This window comes from Pongo pygmaeus, chromosome 2, assembly GCF_028885625.2.
Source record: "Pongo pygmaeus isolate AG05252 chromosome 2, NHGRI_mPonPyg2-v2.0_pri, whole genome shotgun sequence".
Classification (NCBI taxonomy): domain Eukaryota; kingdom Metazoa; phylum Chordata; class Mammalia; order Primates; family Hominidae; genus Pongo; species Pongo pygmaeus.
Genome location: NC_085930.1, coordinates 103,031,989 through 103,048,590, shown reverse-complemented (window position 1 = coordinate 103,048,590; position 16,602 = coordinate 103,031,989). Strand labels below are relative to the sequence as shown.

The window sequence follows — 16,602 nt, the reverse complement described above, 5'->3', positions numbered from 1 at the left end:
GCACCCACCCCAGCAGCTGACATCATAAAGCAGACTTGGGAACCTGGAAGCACTCTGGAGAACCTTTTCCTGAGACATGGAGCTTTGGGGTCGAATGCTGTGGGCCCTCCTGTCCGGCCCAGGGAGGAGGGGAAGTACCCGGGGCTGGGCCTTCAGCTCATGGCAACCCCAACCACCTCTGGCTGGGTTATCCAGTGCCACAGAACTGGTCAGCCACTGGACTGGGGTCTTTGAGAAGAGGGGTATCTCTGAGGCCCGGGAATCCAGTGAGTACATCGTGGCTCATGTCCTTGGAGCCAAAACAGTTAAGTTTAGTGTTGTCAAGAGGACAGGAAGAGGGAGGAGGGAGGACTTGGGGAGGGGATATCCAGGTTTTCTGTTCACTAAGAGTGCTTAGCTGAGACTGATGGGATTTTTCTGAAGGAATGTCTTAGCGCCTGGCACACACTGTAACAGTTTGTTGAATGAATGAATATATCTCTGCCTAAGTGTTCTGGGATAGACACCTGGAAGCCTGGTGTTAGCTGTGTAACCTTAGGCAGGCTGCCACCTCTGGGCTCAGATGATGAGAGGGTTGGGCCTCCAGACCAGTGCTGGGCAGGCATTATCCACATAAGACACCTGGGTTGGAGCCCTTGGGCCCAGTGAGCCAGCCACTTACATTCTCTGTGGGGACAGTTTCAGAGCCTGAGGCCGGCACTTTGGACCCAGCCCTTGACCTCTCAGCAACTACAATGTATCCAGGAGCTGAGTAGCCGTCGATTGCAGAGGTGAGCACCCATGGATCAGACCTGAAGGATGTGTTTGGGGAGCAGCAGTCCAGCCTCCCCCATCCCCACCAAGTTCAGGGAGGAGGAGAATGTCCAAGGACTAGGGAGGTGTTGGGGTGCAGGAGTGGCAAGAATGGGGCTGGGGTAGTGAATAGGAAGAAGTGAGGGAGGGAAGGTTTTGCCTCAGGAGTCCCAAGGCCCTGGAGACATGGTCTTGCCTGATACCTTTGGCCACAAGTGGTATCTCAATCCAGGCATGGTCCTGTTGGTCCTAGCTCTGTCACTGATGACCACCCAGCTGCCCCCTCTGCAGGATGCCGGTGCAGTACATCCTTGGAGAGTGGGACTTTCAGGGGCTCAGCCTGAGGATGGTGCCCCCAGTGTTTATTCCTCGGCCAGAAACAGAGGTAGGTGTGCCACCAGGGCAAGGCAGGATCAGGATGATGGTGGAGTTCAGGGCACCAGTCTTACCCCAGGCTTCCTCCAGGGGGCACCGGGGCCCCATGACTTCAGGGACAGTGCCTTTCTAGACATGTATCTCCTCTCTGACTGTGTTGGCAGAGCCCAGAGGACAGAGGATTCCTGTTGGTCCCCTTGACCGTTATGTTCCAAGCTATCACTCCAGCCTCTAGGTCTGGCAATGGCCCAGAGTGCCTCAAATAGTGCTGCCCAAGTACTTAGCCTGTTATGCCATTTCTCTGGGAGCCATCCATGGCTCACCCAACCCATAGGGAACAAACGTCCTCCAGCAGCTTCTCAGGAGGCATGGAGGAAGTGGAGAGGGCTCCAGCCGGACACCTGGAGACCTGGTATCAGCTGTGCAACCTCGGGCAGGTCACTGCCCTCCTGCCATCTCTGGGCCCAGATGATGACAGGGTTAGGCCTCCAGACCAGAGAATCTGGTGGCCCTCTTAGGTCTACTGACTGGTCTGGTAATCACCTGTGTTGTCCCTCAAATTACTAGGACTAGGGATGTGCAGCGCAAGTGTGTTATCCCTTGGTAAGGCACCCTGGTCCTGGAAGAGACATTTTCTATGGCCCTTCTTGGACTCCCCTCTGACCTTGTAGATGACAGAGCTGGGAGCCAGAGGGCGCAGATCAGGGAGTAGAGCTGGGTGAGAGCTGATGGGCAAGCCAGAGGGCGCCAGGTTCTGAGAAGGAGTGTTTCTAGAAAGACCTAGGCACACAAACATTTCTGGGAAAGGTTAGTTCTCATTCCCCTGCTGTGGCCAGGGGGCCCCAAACCCTTCTTTCACTTTCTCAGCTTCTGTCCCCTAGCCAAGAAACTCTCTGACCCCTCTCCCCTCCATATCATGTGGTTGGGAGGCCGGGTCCTTGCTTCACTGCCCAGTGTCAGGGCAGGGACAGTAGGGAATCTGAGGCCTTGCTTAAGTCACAGGGCTGTCAAAGAAGGGAGCATGGGGGCAGCACTTGGAATTCCTGATTCCCAGGTCAGAGCCCCATCCCTCACATGGGGCTGCCCCATCTGGGATTGGCATGACCTAGGACACAGTATGGAGACCCAGAGCAGGGTGTGGCCTGCCACCTGCAGGCTTTGGGAGGCTTACCTGTGGCTCCTGAAAACACGTGATCTCTGGCGAAGAGATCATTTGCTGTCTCCGGCTGCCCAGGGTCAGGGCATGGTGACCTTTGAGTTCCTTCAGAGCTGACCTGGCACCAGCCATATGTGCCAGGGTTCTGAGTATCAAGTGTGGACTTCGGCTCCCATGTGGCCCCCTGATTCTTGGATGGGTCTGGGCTAAGAGAGCAGCTCTACTGCAAGGGGTGGGGTGAGGGGAGATGCTGCAATTGGGAGGCCAGGTGCTCACCTTGCTGTGCAGACATTTCTGAGAACTCACCAGGTTCACCCCAATGTAAAGCCACATCGGGGGATGCCTTACCAAGAACTCAAGAGGACGTGGCCTGTGGCAGGGAGTAGTGAGAATGGGTGCACGGGATGGTTTCTGATGAAGGGGGAGTCTGAAGTGCAAACTTGCAGGAGGCATGTGACCCAGTGAGTTGCATTTTCCCTAAGGGTGAGAAGGTGGTTCAGCCCCTGGCCTGGCAGTGAATACAGTAGGAAACTCAGGGCTGGGGGTGTGAACCATTCTCACCCAGCCTGCTGTGAGGCTGTACAGGTTGTGGAAGGTTCAGTGTTTTGTCTGTGATTGGCTTGAAGGAGGCAATGCCACCTCCCTGGGTCTGTCCCACCAGGCATGCCATCCTAATAGAGGGTACTCGTGCGAACTCAGGTTCTGCCCAGGCCTTGGGCCAACCTCTTGGTGGGGTATGGAGTCCATGTTGGGGCAGCAGTTCTAGGCAGAGCCAACAACTGCCTGCCCCTCACCTCCTTCCCGCATGCGTCTGTGCCCCACCCTGTTCTTGGATTCTTCCCATATTCACCTGGAGGGGGTGCCGTGAGCCTGTGACCAGCATGGCTTTTAGTCTCCCCGAAAGAGCCACCAGCGTTAGGCTGAGGGAGCCTCTTCACTAGGCGGAGAAGAGAAAGTTTCTGGACTCCTTGGGCTGTTGTCTGCCCCTGCCCCAGGTGGCTCTACAACCAAGATGAGTTTCCTGTGCTCTGGAGTGTTATGGCAAGCAAGAGGCCACTAGCGGTGGCAGGGGCTCAGTTTCTTAGCTTCTCACCCTCCCCAAGGTGGCCATCCACATACGTGGTGTGTGTCTTTGAGGTCTTTGAGTATCTCTGTGAGGTGGCTGGCCAGTGTGGCTGGCTGAGGGGTCATTCTCCAGCCAGAGTAGGTCTGTCTATGGCCAGGAAACCAAGAGAGGCTTACACACCTGACAACTCCTGGTCACCCTGCCAACCTCTCAGCGTGTGGCCTCACCACTGAGACCACAGCCTCTCAGCCACAGCCCTATACTGCACACTCTGTACCTGTCCCAACCTTGCAGGCTCAGCTTGCCACAAGTACCTTAGTGGTCTCCAATAGTGCCTGGCACAGGGCTGGTGAGAGCTAGTGAATACACACCCTCTCCTGCTGGAGCTGGGCCCCATCACCCACAGGCAATCATTTGTTTGGTGCAGAAGAGGCTTGGAACAGGGAGGGTTGGACCTGCTGGCCAAGTTCTGCCTGCTTTGGACTTGCCACCCTCAGGGTGGGTGAACATTGTTGCTGGGGTTGGGGGCCTGGAAGGGTGAGGTGCTTTTTGGAACCCAGCACTGGGGAACTTATGTGGAAAATGGATGTGAGTGATCTGGAGCCCTCTGCTCCATTGGGCCTGGCTGATGGCATTGGGGTGTGGGGGAGACCTGGGGGTGTGAGACTCAGAGGGTGGTGCCACAGAGAGCTTGCTCAGCACTTAGAAAGTAGCCAAGAGGGCCGGGTGCTGTGGCTTACACCTGTAATCCCAGCACTTTGGGAGGCTGAGGCGGGTGGATCACCTGAGGTCGGGAGTTCAAGACCAGCCTGACCAACATGGAGAAACCCTGTCTCTACTAAAAATACAAAATTAGCCAGGCACAGTGGTGCATGCCTGTAATCCCAGCTACTCGGGAAGGCTGAGACAGGAGAATCGCTTGAACCTGGGAGGCGGAGGTTGCGGTGAGCCAAGATCGCGCCATTGTACTCCAGCCTGGGCAACAAGAGCGAAACTCTGTCTCAAAAAAAAAAAAAAAAAAAAGAAAGAAAGTAGCCAAGAGGTTTGTCTGTGGGCCAAGCCCTGCCAGTGTGGGACACACTGCGATGAGTCAGACCTCAGGTCTTCCTATTATGGCATCTGGTGGGAGAGGCACACCCCATCCTTAGGCTAGACCTTAGGCTCAGGGTGGGGAAAGCCGTGGTAGAGCCTGGCCCAGGCTTGAGGAAGGCTTTCTGGAAAAGGTGGTCCTCTTTTCAGATCAGGGAAGCACCTACTTGCTGCCTACCATCCCCAGCTCCCTGAGCCAGTCTTTCCTGAGACCTGGGGTCCCAGGAGTCCTGACCCTCTGGGGGGCTTCTCTGCCCACATCCAAAGGGATGCCTTTGAGAAGGGGCTACACTGCCCTTTCCTTGTCCCATGCCTGGCTACTCAGGTGTCCCACTCCACTGCTGGTTAGAAAAATTTTGGCCATTGGACGGCAGGAGCCTTCCACCCTTTACCCCTATCGTATGTTGGTTTACAGGCATAGTCCTTGCAGGCAGTGGCTGGGTAGGCAAGGCTTGAAACCCTCTTGTTTCCAAAGTGACAGTGTCTGAAAATGTCCTCCTGCTGCCAGGGCAGGTACAGTGCAGTCAGGCACCTCCCTCTGCACCCATGCCTGTTGACCTATGCCTGTGTATGCCACAGCCCTCAGGTCCTTAGTCAGGACCATGTCCCCCCATGGCCCATCTCCTCCAAAGGAGGGAATTCCCTGTCCCTTTGGCCTAGGAGCCTCCCTGGGGGCCTCTCAAGCCCAGCTCTGTGAGGAGGCTGGGGATACACCAGCTCCTGATTCTTGGCCACCATGAACCACAGGCCAGGCTCAGGTGGGGCCTTGACCCCAGGCCTCAGTTTCCTCATGGGACACTTGTGAGGATTTAACAGATTAATACAGGAAAGGTTCTGGGAGCAGGGTCAGGCCAGAGGGAGTGGCCAGGAACTATCAGATATGGTTCTTAGCTTTTTTTTTTTTTTTTTTTTTTGAGATGGAGTGTTGCTCTGTCTCCCAGGCTGGAGTGCAGTGGCGCGATCCTGATCCACTGCAACCTCTACCTGCCAGGCTCAAGCAATTCTCCCTCCCACCTCAGCCTCCTGAGTAGCTGGGACTAGAGACATCTGCCACCATGCCCATGCCTGGCAAATTTTCACACTTTTAGCAGAGACGGGGTTTCACCATGTTGGCCAGGCTGGTCTCAAACTCTGAACTCAAGTGATCTGCCCACCTCAGCCTCACAAAGTGTTGGGATTACAGGCGTGAGCCACCGTGCCTGGCCAGTTCTTAGCATTTCTGTAAGCACAGAAGGGGAGGATGTCTGCAAAGGGCTTAGCTGGGGTTGATTGAACACTTAACATCAAACAGGTGTGGATTAGTGCATTTAATCCCCACCACATCCCCACGAGGTAGGCTAACCTCAACTGGGCTCAGGTGTACAGATGGGGAAGCTGAGGCCTGGAGGGGCAGGGTGACTTGGCCATGGCCCAGCTGACATGAAGGTCAGTCTGGCTTTGGCTACCTCCCCTTCCTACGTTCACAAGGATAACTGCTTAGGCCTCTATACCAAGACCCCCAGGAGCCATGTTGGCATCAACTCTGATCCAGATCCCTCTGCTTCACAGGAACTGGTTGAGTGGGTGCTGGAAGAGGTGGCCCAGAGGTCCCATGCTGTGGGATCCCCAGGCAGCCCCCTCATTCTGGAGGTGGGCTGCGGATCAGGAGCCATCTCCCTCAGCCTGCTGAGCCAGCTCCCCCAGGTGAGCCCCTCCACCCACTCTGGATAGACTGTGACTGACGCTCACTGTCCCTCCCATTAGTGCTTCCCCCACATCCCTCTGCTAAGAGCGCTTGAGGGGAAGCAGCTAGATGAGGGAGGACAGGGCTGCCCCTAGCCCACTGTGGTTCACAGACTCTAACGCCTACCACATCTATCTGGCTAGACTTTGGCCAAGAAGAAAAGGCTGTTGGGTATTTCCCTTCTCTTCTGGTGGGGGGTTAGAGGAGGGTCCCCCAGGCCCAGTATACCCCAGCATCTCTCAGCATTGCCTTCCACATATCCTCTGTTTGTTCTTGGGACAGAGCCGAGTCATTGCTGTGGATAAGGGGGAAGCTGCTATCTCTCTGACCCATGAGAATGCTCAGAGGTAGGTGGGGGAGTTGCACTTTGGGGCCTGATCTTGACTCCTTTTCAGGTTTCAAACTCACCAATGTCTGATTTCTACTCCCAAGAAGGAGGAAGCAGTAGGGTAGCCTGGCATGGGTCCTATGGGGTTCTGAATGGGTAGTGGGCAGTGAGTATCTTGCCAGTCCAAGAAGGGTTGACTACAAGACCTCATTCTTGTAGCGAAGGGTAGGGGTCTGCCCCCGTGCCTACCCCTTTCTCCCTGTCTGTCTAGGCTTCGGTTGCAGGACAGGATTTGGATCATCCACCTCGATATGACCTCAGGTACCCTCCCCTGCATGTTCCTTGAGATAGGGAGACGAGATACAGGTGCTGCTGGGTGGATGAGGCACTCCGCGGAGATGGAGGGAGAGCTTCCCCCAAAAGCCACATAGCCACACACAACACACACACACATACACGTGTGTGTGTGCACGTTTGTGGCGGCTCAAACGAAGCCTTGGCTGAGGACAGACAAGTTGCTTTTGCCTCCTAGGCTGACCTGACCCATAAGGGACCAGCCACAGAGAACTTCTGAATTCCTCATAACCAATGAGTTAAGGGCTTGCTTGTTGGCAACAGATAAGCAAAAGCTTAAAATAATGCCTTCAGGACCAAAATACTTGAGTGCCCCTTTCCCCCTGCCTGGCAGGGGAAGAAGTGGTCCAGGCACTGCACAGCTCAGCCATAGCCTTTACAGTGTCTCCAGGCCTCCAACTCCAGTTCTGGCTCCATTGCCTTACCCGTGGGATCCTTGAGCCTTGTGTGCCCCCTCCATAGAGTGTGATATACTTGGTGTAGCACCTGGCACAGGGTGAAACCAGTAGTCAGAGCCATCAGGAATTGGCTGATGAGGCCAGGCCTACCCTCCACGTACTCTCAGTCCATGTTGGCTATAAGGCTAGTGGAGCTACAGAAAAGAAAGGCTCTTTTCTGCCTAGGCAATCAGGGAGGACGCCCTGGAAGTGGCACTTGAACAGAGTCTTGCATAATGAGGAGGATTTTTGGCAAGGACACTCTATGTCTTGAAATGAAGGGCTGCCATGTTAAAGCATGCACATTCCCCACCAGGCTGCCAGCTGGGGACCCTGGGCACTAATTTGCAAGTCTGGCTTATCAGATCCAGAGGCAGGCCCAAGGTGTGGCATGATGAGAGGGACATGGTGGCAGGTGGAGCTACCATCCTTTACCTCCCAATGGGTTAGTCCCTACTGTGTGTCCTCTTCTTTGACGACAGAAAGGAGCTGGACACACCTGCCCTGGGGCCCTGTGGACCTGGTCGTCAGCAACCCTCCCTACGTCTTCCACCAGGACATGGAGCAGCTGGCCCCTGAGATCCGCAGGTGCTAAGCAGGGTGGGCCAGGGAGGCCAGGCCTGAAAAGGCCTAATGGGATTAGTCTGCCCTCGAGGACCACACCATCTGGAGGGACAGGGGGGTTGATGCTGAAATGGCCAGTGGTGTTAAGTGGACGCACTCGAGAGCCCACAGTCCTACCTAGATTCAGCTTCTACCTTCCTACTTCCTTACTTCCTACTAAAACTGCTGGACAGCCACCGAACCTCTCTGGGCCTGTTTCCTGCCTCTGGAAAAAGAGAGGTAGTGCTCTACAGGACCATGGGAGGACTCAGTGATGACTTGAAAGCATCAAACACAGTGGAGGGCTCATACGGGGTGCTCAGTAGATGGGCGCATCATTTTATAGAATACTGAGGCCCAGAGAGGGTAGGTGTCTTTTCTGTGGTCGCATGGGGGCTCAGTGGGAAAGCCGGGACTAAAAGCTGGCCCCAGGCTAGCTTTGTGCCAGGCCATCCTGCTCTTACACAGGGGCTGAGAACCAGGGGCAGCCCAGGAGTCCTGGATGGGGCAGCAGTCATGTTGGATGGGGTTGGGGTGTTGGCTCTCCCTTTCTGGGCTCTCAGGAGTGGTTAGGGCTAGCCCCAGATCTCCCAGACCAAGAAGAGAAGCAGCCTTGTGGGGAGACACTCATGCCCTGACATGAGTCAGTGCATCAAGAGAGGCCATCAGCCAGTGGGATTCAGCAAGCATGCCTGGTGCTGCCTAGTAGGGTGCTGCCCATGGGAGGAAGGGAAGAGGAGCTGCCACCCATTTGGGACCCTCCTTCTCTGGGTCCTCAGATTTGCCCTTCAGCCCAGAGTGTAAGTTCCACAGGGCCCCATTCATAGAGGCCCTGCCCATGCCCTCCATGCATTTCAGATACTCCTTCCTCAGGCTGTCACCTCCCACTGCTTTGCCTTTCAGCTATGAAGACCCCGCGGCCCTGGATGGTGGGGAGGAGGGCATGGACATCATTACCCACATTCTGGCCCTGGCACCCCGGCTCCTGAAGGACTCTGGGTATGAATGGGATGGGTCTCCTAGGTCTGTCCCCAGCAGGCTCCTCTGCTCCTAATGTGTACTGGGCAGGCCCTGGCAGAGGTGAGCACAGGACCGTCACCTTGCCAGCCCAAGCAGCCCAGAAGGGCAGGCCCCAGACCTGTCCTGCTGAGCCCACCCATTTCTCCCCCATGTAGTAGTATCTTCTTAGAAGTGGACCCAAGGCACCCGGAGCTTATCAGCAGCTGGCTTCAGAGCCGGCCTGACCTGTACCTTAATCTTGTGGCTGTGCGCAGGGACTTCTGTGGGAGGTAAGATCCTAGCCCCCTTTAGCCCTGTAGCATGCTGGTCTTTCCACTGGGGCCATCCTCAGCCCTGGCTGTCAGGAGAGTGTGCTGTTCCCACTCCCTGTTCATTCCCCGAGGCCCAGGCGGTAACCAGCCCCTGTCTCTGTCTCCTCAGGCCCCGGTTCCTGCATATCCGGAGGTCTGGGCCATAGCGTGGCTGCCCTGTGGATGCCTTGTCAGTGCCGCCAGCCTGACCAGAGGGAGGTGGATGGCACTTTCCAGAGCCCAGGTGCTTATGGCATTTCCCAAGGTTCTGTGATTTCCCCATGCTCTGCATTTCTAGGATATTTCTAGGACACCTGGATTGGCTCCATCACATCAGAGTGGCTGAGGGCAGTTGCTCTGTGTTGGTGAAATTGCTATGGGGGTATCGGGGGATATGGCCAGTAAAGTATTGAGAGACTAACAAATGGTGACCTAATGTTTTGTCCATGACTTGCAGGTCCCCTGACCCCCTTACTCCCAGGTAGCACTGGGGCAAGAGTTTCCTTCTGCCCCAGCAGGGCTGGCCGTCAGTCCCCTGCTTGGTAGTGGTGTGGGGGTGCAGTGTGGAGGAAGGCACGGGAGTCCTCACTCCTGGCCTTGGATACTATGGGGCCTGGCGTAGAGCAGCTCACTCCCAGGGATTGATTAGTCCTCCACTGCCCTGGGTGCATGCATACACAATTCCCTGGCCAAGCCTGGCTCGAGCACAGGAAGCTCATCTGCGTTTTGGCTCAAGGATGACTGCCTGCTTTCTGGAGGGGAGGGCCTGGAGGTCCTTGCTGCACATTTCCTGGGTCGCACATCCACATTCATTTAACTGAAGGCTTGAGCCAGTGAGGGGTGTTTCCTTTTTATCCCCATAGCTTTTAGCTAAAACATCCCTCCCGAGTTGACCCCCTGGGGTTTCAAATAACCCATGTGTCCCTGGTTGGGGCTGGGGAAAGTGAGAAGCTGAGATACTGGGCACAGGGTTGTGGCCTCCACCCCAGCTCTGGTCTGTGCAGACTCATGGCCACCAGGAGGCCTGCAGATCCAACCTTCCTGTCAACAGTGACAGGAAATCTCTAGGTTATTGAGTGCTGGTGGTGTGAGCCTGCCTCAGGGTGTGTTCTAAGGAACATGGCAAACCAGGCTGGCTCATTCCACTAGACTGCCCCCTGCCACCCTGGCACTTCCCAGGGCCTGGCAGTATGGTCTGATGGGCAGTATGGTCCAATAGGCAGCATCCTCTGCTGCAGCTGGGAGAGCTGAGTTCCAGGGCTGTGTCCTGCAGTGGGACCTTGGGCCGCTCCTTTCCCTATGAGAAGCTGGCTCTTCTGAGTCCAAGGCCAACGCCAAGTGGCAGCCTCTTTACTCTTAGCCAAGTGGAATGTGCATCCTAGCATCTGAATGTCCATTCTCCAGGCAGGGAGAACAAGAGAAGGTATGGACTGCCTGAGGCCCGTGACAGTGGCCAGATGGAGACAGTAAGTTAGATTCCTCCCTCTGGGGAGCCTATATTGCTGGAGTCATACCCAGCCTAAGTGTTGCCCTGCAGTATGGCTGGAGGACACATTTGGTAGAGGTCACACTGCAGCTCCCAGCGCCCCAGTGTCCTGCCCCGTGCCCAGCCCCAGCTGCATGGACCCTGAGCTGCCCCTGGCTTCCTTTGAGGAGGCTGCTCCAGAAGGAACCTGGGTGGGGAGGGCAAAGGGGGTGCACAACCAGGGCAAGGCTCCCCACTTCCTTAGTCCCCCGTGCTCACAGACCTTTGCTTGCTAAGGTCCTCACCAGTATTGCCCTTTCTGTCTTTCTCCTTGTGCCCTTTGGCTCTTGCTGTCTTCAGCAGCATCTCAGGGCAGCTACCCTGACCTCGGAGCAGTCTGTCGCCCCCCACACCTCAGCCAGTCCTGGCTTCCCTGATGGTCTGACCCTCCTGGCCTCAGGCCCATTCCTGAGGAAGGGCCTTGGCGAGCTTGTGGATGTTGCACCAGAAGAGAGTGCGGTGTTGGAGAGTGACAGTGTCGGGGCAGCTGGGGCCACAAGCAGGAGCCGGCCTTGGGCACAACTTTCTGCCCAAAAAAACGTGCAGCTTGCCTCTGCTGAGGAAAAGGTCCAAGCCAAGAGGACTGGCAGGCGGGGGCCTCAAGCCTGCAGCCACCGGCTTGATTGGGCCCTGGACGTTGAGCCCAGATGTTGGAGCCACACCAGCCTGGATTTCAATCCCAGAATCTGCCCCTCACCAGGATGTGACCTTGGGCAGATGAGTTCACCTCACTCAGCCTTGGCTTCTAAGGCTGAGAAATGGGACTAAATGCTTTATTTTATAGGATGCATGTGAGGAGCCCATGGAATGTGCCTGGCTTGGCACATTGTGGCATTTTTCCTTGCCTTCCTCGGAGAGCAGACACAGGGAGGAAGGACCCAGTGCCCTCAGGCGTCCATCTGATGCTTGGGACCAACATAAGGCAGGCAGGGATACAAGGCAGTCTGGAAAGAAGGGAAGGCAGGAGTTTCAGTCTTGGGCTCTTGACTCCTCACTGTTGTCTAGAGATGGAGCCAGCAGGCTGGTAGCCTGGCAGCCCACATCTCCCCTCAGCCTCTCCTCACTATGGCCCCAGTGTCTTGAGGCCCAGGCCAGGGCAGCCAGTGGCTCCAGCTCAGGGAAAGCCAGGCTCACCTGCCCTATTCCCTCCCTTGCTCCTGAGGCCAAAGCCAGAGACTCGAACTGCCTCCCCACCACCGCCAGCATATGTCAAGGAGCACTTGCAGGCAGAATGGGAGGAGGACATGGAGCTGATGGAGTCCAGGCTGTGCAAGCCCCTGAAGTCTTGAGAGATGTGCCCACTGCCCATGCAGCCTCCTTCAGCCAGAGCCCAGAGCATAGACAGGAGTGTAGGAGTCCCTGTTTGATGTACTCTGGGAGAGTAATTCTATCTCCTCTTCTGATAGTTGGGGAAACTGAGGCCTTGTCTCACAGTTGGATGCTTTTCCCATTTGTTAGTGGGTTTCTCCCACTGTGGGTCTCATACAGCTGCCTTATTGAAATATGCCCCCAACCCCCTAAATGCAAGAAATATACTCTTTTTTGCTCCTTTACCCCCACCTGGACCCTGGGCCATTGGCTGCTCCCAATCCCTGCCCCAAACACTTAGCTGGCTCCCCATGACTTAAGTGTGTTCTCTTGTGTCCTATGGAATCCAATTCTGAAGAGGTGGGGGAGGACAACTGTGGGAAAAGCCCTGGGGGGCCCCTCCCAAGGCCCCATCAGTGCTCTGAGTAGGCTGCCATCAGAACAAAGGGCTCCACTGCTGACAAGGTTTGAGAACTGCTGGCTTGAGGTGAGAACCCCTTTAACCTCTGCGGGACAGCATGTCTTTCCCTATCCGCCTTTCTTTTCTCTCTTTTTTTTCTTCATTGTCTCCTTCTTAGTGGATTCTCTTCTCTACTGCCCTGGGCTTCAGCCTTTGTGCAGCACTCTCGATGCCCTGAACACACACCTTCTCTTTGCCCAGGCAGTGCAAACAATCCACTTCTTCAAGCTCCAACACAAATGCTGCCTCCTTTAGGATGCCTGCTCTGTGTTCTCCCTGCCTCCCCTAGCCCATACCTCTGCTAGCACCTTCTGTACCATGCCTTCAGAAACCTTATCCCCCCTCATCTCTGGGGCCCCCTGTGGATCTGGCATACCCAAGTTCAGTAAATGTCTACCAGTAAGCTGATGGTACATGCATTTTCTAGAATAGAGCTGGGGCTTCCCATGTGGCCCACATCTGACCTGGCGGCCCATGTATTCTGGTCATTAGGGATGGGAAGCCATGAGGACCTGGCCTTCTGCCTGACCCAGGCAGCCATTCAAGTTGAGCGATGGCCACTTCGAAGACTCAAGTGCACCTGATCCCTGCGCAGCAGCCATGCCAGGAGAACAGGCTGTCCTTGGCGGCAGTAGGAGCAGGCGCCAGGTTTCCTGGAGCTCTTGGCTTCAGCCAGCCCCCAGCCAGAGTCCTGGCTAGGACAGCGACCTGATCTCCTCCTCATGACCTTCTGCCCTGGACAAGCCCCCTGAACTGGATTTGGGACTGTCAAAGCAACTCTACCCCTGCTCTGGTAGGCTGAACAGTGATCCCCCAAAATGGCAGTGTCTTAATCACCTAAACCTTAACATGTGACTATATTACCTTCACATAGCAAAATGGACTTTGCAGATGTGATTAAGGATCTTGAGATGGAAGGAGTATCCTGGATTTTTCAGGTAAACTGAGTATAATCACAAGGGCCTCTGTAAAGGAGGCAGGAGTGTCAGAGTGACGGAAGAAAATGTATGTAGCAATGGAAGCAGAGGTCAGAGTGATGCAATTGCTAGAGGAAGAGCCATGAGCCAAGGAATGCAGACAGCCTCTTCTCCTCTGGGGCCTCAAGAAGAATGCAGTCCTGCCAATACCTTGATTTTAAGCCCTGTGAAACTGATTTCAGATTGCTGACCTCCAGAATAGTAAGATCATAAATTTGTGTTGTTTTCAGCCTCTATTGTGTGATAATTTGTTACAGCAGCCACAGGAAATGAATATAGATTGTGGTGCCCAAATTAGAGTGCTGCTGTAACACACGCCTACTGATTGAAGTGGCTTTGGAATTGAAGTGTCTTGGAAATGGGCAGAGGCTGGAAGAATTTTGAGAGTCACGATAAATTGCCTTAACCACCTCTCTTCTGATAGGTGATGTGGCCAGGGGAACTCTTCCTCAACCTTCAGACCTAAACTGCCCATGCCCCACTTTTTTTACTTATATTTGGAGAGAGGTGGCCCTTTCCCACAGTGAGAAGACTGGGAGACTGACAGCATGGGTCCCAGAAGGGAGTGGGTGAGGAATGGGACTGGGATGTGGGGAGAGAGTGCAAGGCTGGCCTCCATGGCCCATCTCCAGAGACTGGGTCCAGAGAGGACCTCAGAGACTGGGACCAAGCCTGTTCCTGCTCTCCTGTGGAGTTATGTGACTGGCCCAGGACCCCTTGGGTGTGTGAGGATGAGCAGGGGCCCTGTACTCTCTGGGTTGCAGGTACTGCATCTGTGAAATGAGCACAGCAGCCCCTGACTTTGAGCTAATGGGCCGGCCCCTCCATGTAAGCCATAGGCCTGAGCAGAGCTATGTCACCATTCTGTTCCTATGGTGGAGTGGGGCTATCCCTGGGGTTCTCAACCTCCTGGTCCCTAAAACTGAATTGTTCAACTGGTGCCCTCAGCCCTGTCCCTGTCCAAGCTGGGACTAGGACCTCCCTCTCCAGGGGTACTAAAGGACTCTGGAGACACCATCCCACCTAGCCAAGGCTTGGGGCTCCTGAAGCCAGTCCTAACCCAGGAGCCACATGGAGAGCTACTGGGAGGCCAGACATGGGCCTCATGCTGGGTTTCAGAGCTGAGAAGCTGGGGGACAGAGAGCATGGACACCTGGGTTCAAGGGTCAGCTTGGCCCCAAATCACCTGGATACACTTTGGATGAAGCCAGGAGGGCCTGTTTATGCTGGAAGGGGTGGATCATGGCAAGACTTATACTCAATCCCTGATCTTTTTTCCCAGAGAGGGATGGGGCTTACTTGAAGTAACACAGCACTTGACTCCTGACTCCCAGTATGATGCTTTTATCTCCCATTGCTTCTAAAGGCCCATTGCTTCTAAAGGCCTGGGGTTAGTTAATTAAGTTAATTAGGTGGTGCTCATATGGCTGTCCATGTAGCTACTAAACCCAGGGATTCTGGCCCATAAAGCCCTCTGGGCCAGGTTTACGGACAGGTAAGAGCCACATTAGGCCAACTGTAGCCCCTGGGTATGAGGACAGATCTGGGTCCCATCTGAAGCTCTGGTAGCTGTGGGAGGAGAGCAGGATTTCCCCCACTTGCGGAATGAGTGGGTGCCTTCCCCTCTGAGGTAACTGGCCGTACAGCCCCCAGCCTCTGCCCCCCAGGGCCCTCCTGAGGTGTCTGGAAGGACCTTTGGGATCTTTGGCCTCATAACCAGGAATCAGAAGCTTCAAATTCTAGGGGCTCCTTTTCTTCCAAAGACTACCTCTCACACATACAGCAGTCCTGCAGGAAAATGGTCAGGAAAGGTCAATTTTACAGCTCATAAAGTGGGAAAGGCAGGGAAGCCTACCTCAGCCTCACTGAAAGCCCTGAACTGGGCTGACCTCCACCTGCCCCAGCTATGCCTAAAGGGGGAGGGTGAGACAGCTTAGAGTAGCCATGCCCCATGGTAGGCAGACCTGGCTAGTGGCCCCCTTCCCAGGGGCTGGGGTCTTCCCCAAACACTCTACCTCTCAGAGCAGAGGATGTCACCTTATTGCTCCCTCTTGTACTAGGTCTGCGGCCCTCTTCTGGGGCATGTGGCTGGGGAAATGGTGGGATCAGATATCCCCTACTGAGTCCAGGGAGCAGATTGTTGGTGCCTGAAGTGCTCACAGAGATCCCTGTGCTACAGATGAGGAAACTGAGGCTTAGCAGGACAGGAGCAGGGCTGGGGCATGAGCCAGGACTCTTCTCTGGTTCCCAGCTGCCAGTCCTTTCTTTGCCACCTGAAGACCACCCACCCCACCTTGCTTTCCAGGAACAGGCCTGCCTGCCTGGAGAGGCAGCGAAGTCCCTCTGCTGTTCCTAGAAGTCAGTGTGAGGCTGAGCTACATGACCAAGCAAAGCAAACTAGGACTACAGGTGCGAACAACCCTGCCTGGCTAATTTTTAACTTTTTTTTTTTTTTTAGAAACAGGGTCTCGCTATGTTGCCAGGCCTGGCACATGGGGTTTTTAGTTGTCCCCACATTACAAAGTTGAGGACACCAAGGCTCAGCAGGGTGCAGTTACAGGTCAGGTTGCATAGCTGGACTGGAAGGGAGGATGAGGCTGCCATTGGTGCCCATTTGACTATCAGAGATGCTGAGGCCAGCATAACTAGGTCCTGGGCTGTCCCCTGCAGAGCTTAGCACAGAAGTTACCTGGGCTTGTGGACCCTTGGAGCAGGAGCAAGGGTTTCCAGGGCTGTCCCTAGAGGGCTTTCTAGAAGACCTGCAGCTGCCCCTGGGTGCATGTCCTGAGGTATAGGGCCAGGGCCTCAGTCTCTCAAGACCTACTTTGTGCCAGGCACCAGGGAGATGATACCAAGTGGAGGGTCCTATAGAATATGGTGCATCCTGCACCAAGTACTTCCAGGATTATCTTACTCAACCTTCATGACATCCTCAGAGATGGAGGCTGTGAACCCTCTCGTTATACTGACGAAGAAATAAACAGGGGCTAAGAAACTTGCTCATATGCTGGCTGAGCTGTGATTCTGGCACAGGCTGAGTGACCTGGAGCTGGAGGCCTTAGTCGTCACACCAGGCTTGAGGAGGGGCGGATAGGACAG

At 55.2% G+C, this 16,602-nt stretch overlaps 1 protein-coding gene across 12 annotated transcripts; it reads left to right on the top strand.

Annotated features, from left to right (window-relative positions):
• Positions 1-17: 17 nt before the first annotated feature.
• On the top strand, positions 18-16,123 carry HEMK1 (HemK methyltransferase family member 1). 12 transcript variants are annotated; one of them, XR_008501492.2, is made up of 12 exons: positions 18-304; positions 679-770; positions 1,084-1,177; positions 6,027-6,161; positions 6,484-6,548; positions 6,801-6,850; positions 7,803-7,908; positions 8,827-8,922; positions 9,099-9,212; positions 9,364-9,477; positions 10,638-13,319; positions 15,809-16,123. XR_008501492.2 is itself a non-coding variant. In XM_063661945.1 (10 exons), the coding sequence occupies exons 1-10, from the start codon at positions 77-79 to the stop codon at positions 9,398-9,400; spliced, it is 1,017 nt and encodes a 338-aa protein (XP_063518015.1). In that variant the 5' UTR covers positions 18-76; the 3' UTR covers positions 9,401-13,737. The 12 variants fall into 12 exon arrangements, 6 of the variants coding, with proteins under 6 accessions (XP_063518015.1, XP_063518017.1, XP_063518016.1 ...); XR_010125728.1 differs by lacking the exon at positions 15,809-16,123 and having other exon boundaries at positions 10,638-10,699; positions 13,019-13,737; XR_008501489.2 differs by lacking the exon at positions 15,809-16,123 and having other exon boundaries at positions 10,638-10,699; positions 11,059-13,737.
• The last annotated feature ends 479 nt before the right edge of the window (positions 16,124-16,602 follow it).

Bases quoted from the DNA above. Each gene is read 5' to 3' on its own strand.
- HEMK1 (XM_063661945.1), top strand. From the start codon at position 77: ATGGAGCTTTGGGGTCGAATGCTGTGGGCCCTCCTGTCCGGCCCAGGG. The intron at 1,178-6,026 runs GTAGGTGTGCCA...TCTGCTTCACAG, and splicing joins TTCCTCGGCCAGAAACAGAG to GAACTGGTTGAGTGGGTGCT. The intron at 9,213-9,363 runs GTAAGATCCTAG...CTGTCTCCTCAG, and splicing joins CGCAGGGACTTCTGTGGGAG to GCCCCGGTTCCTGCATATCC.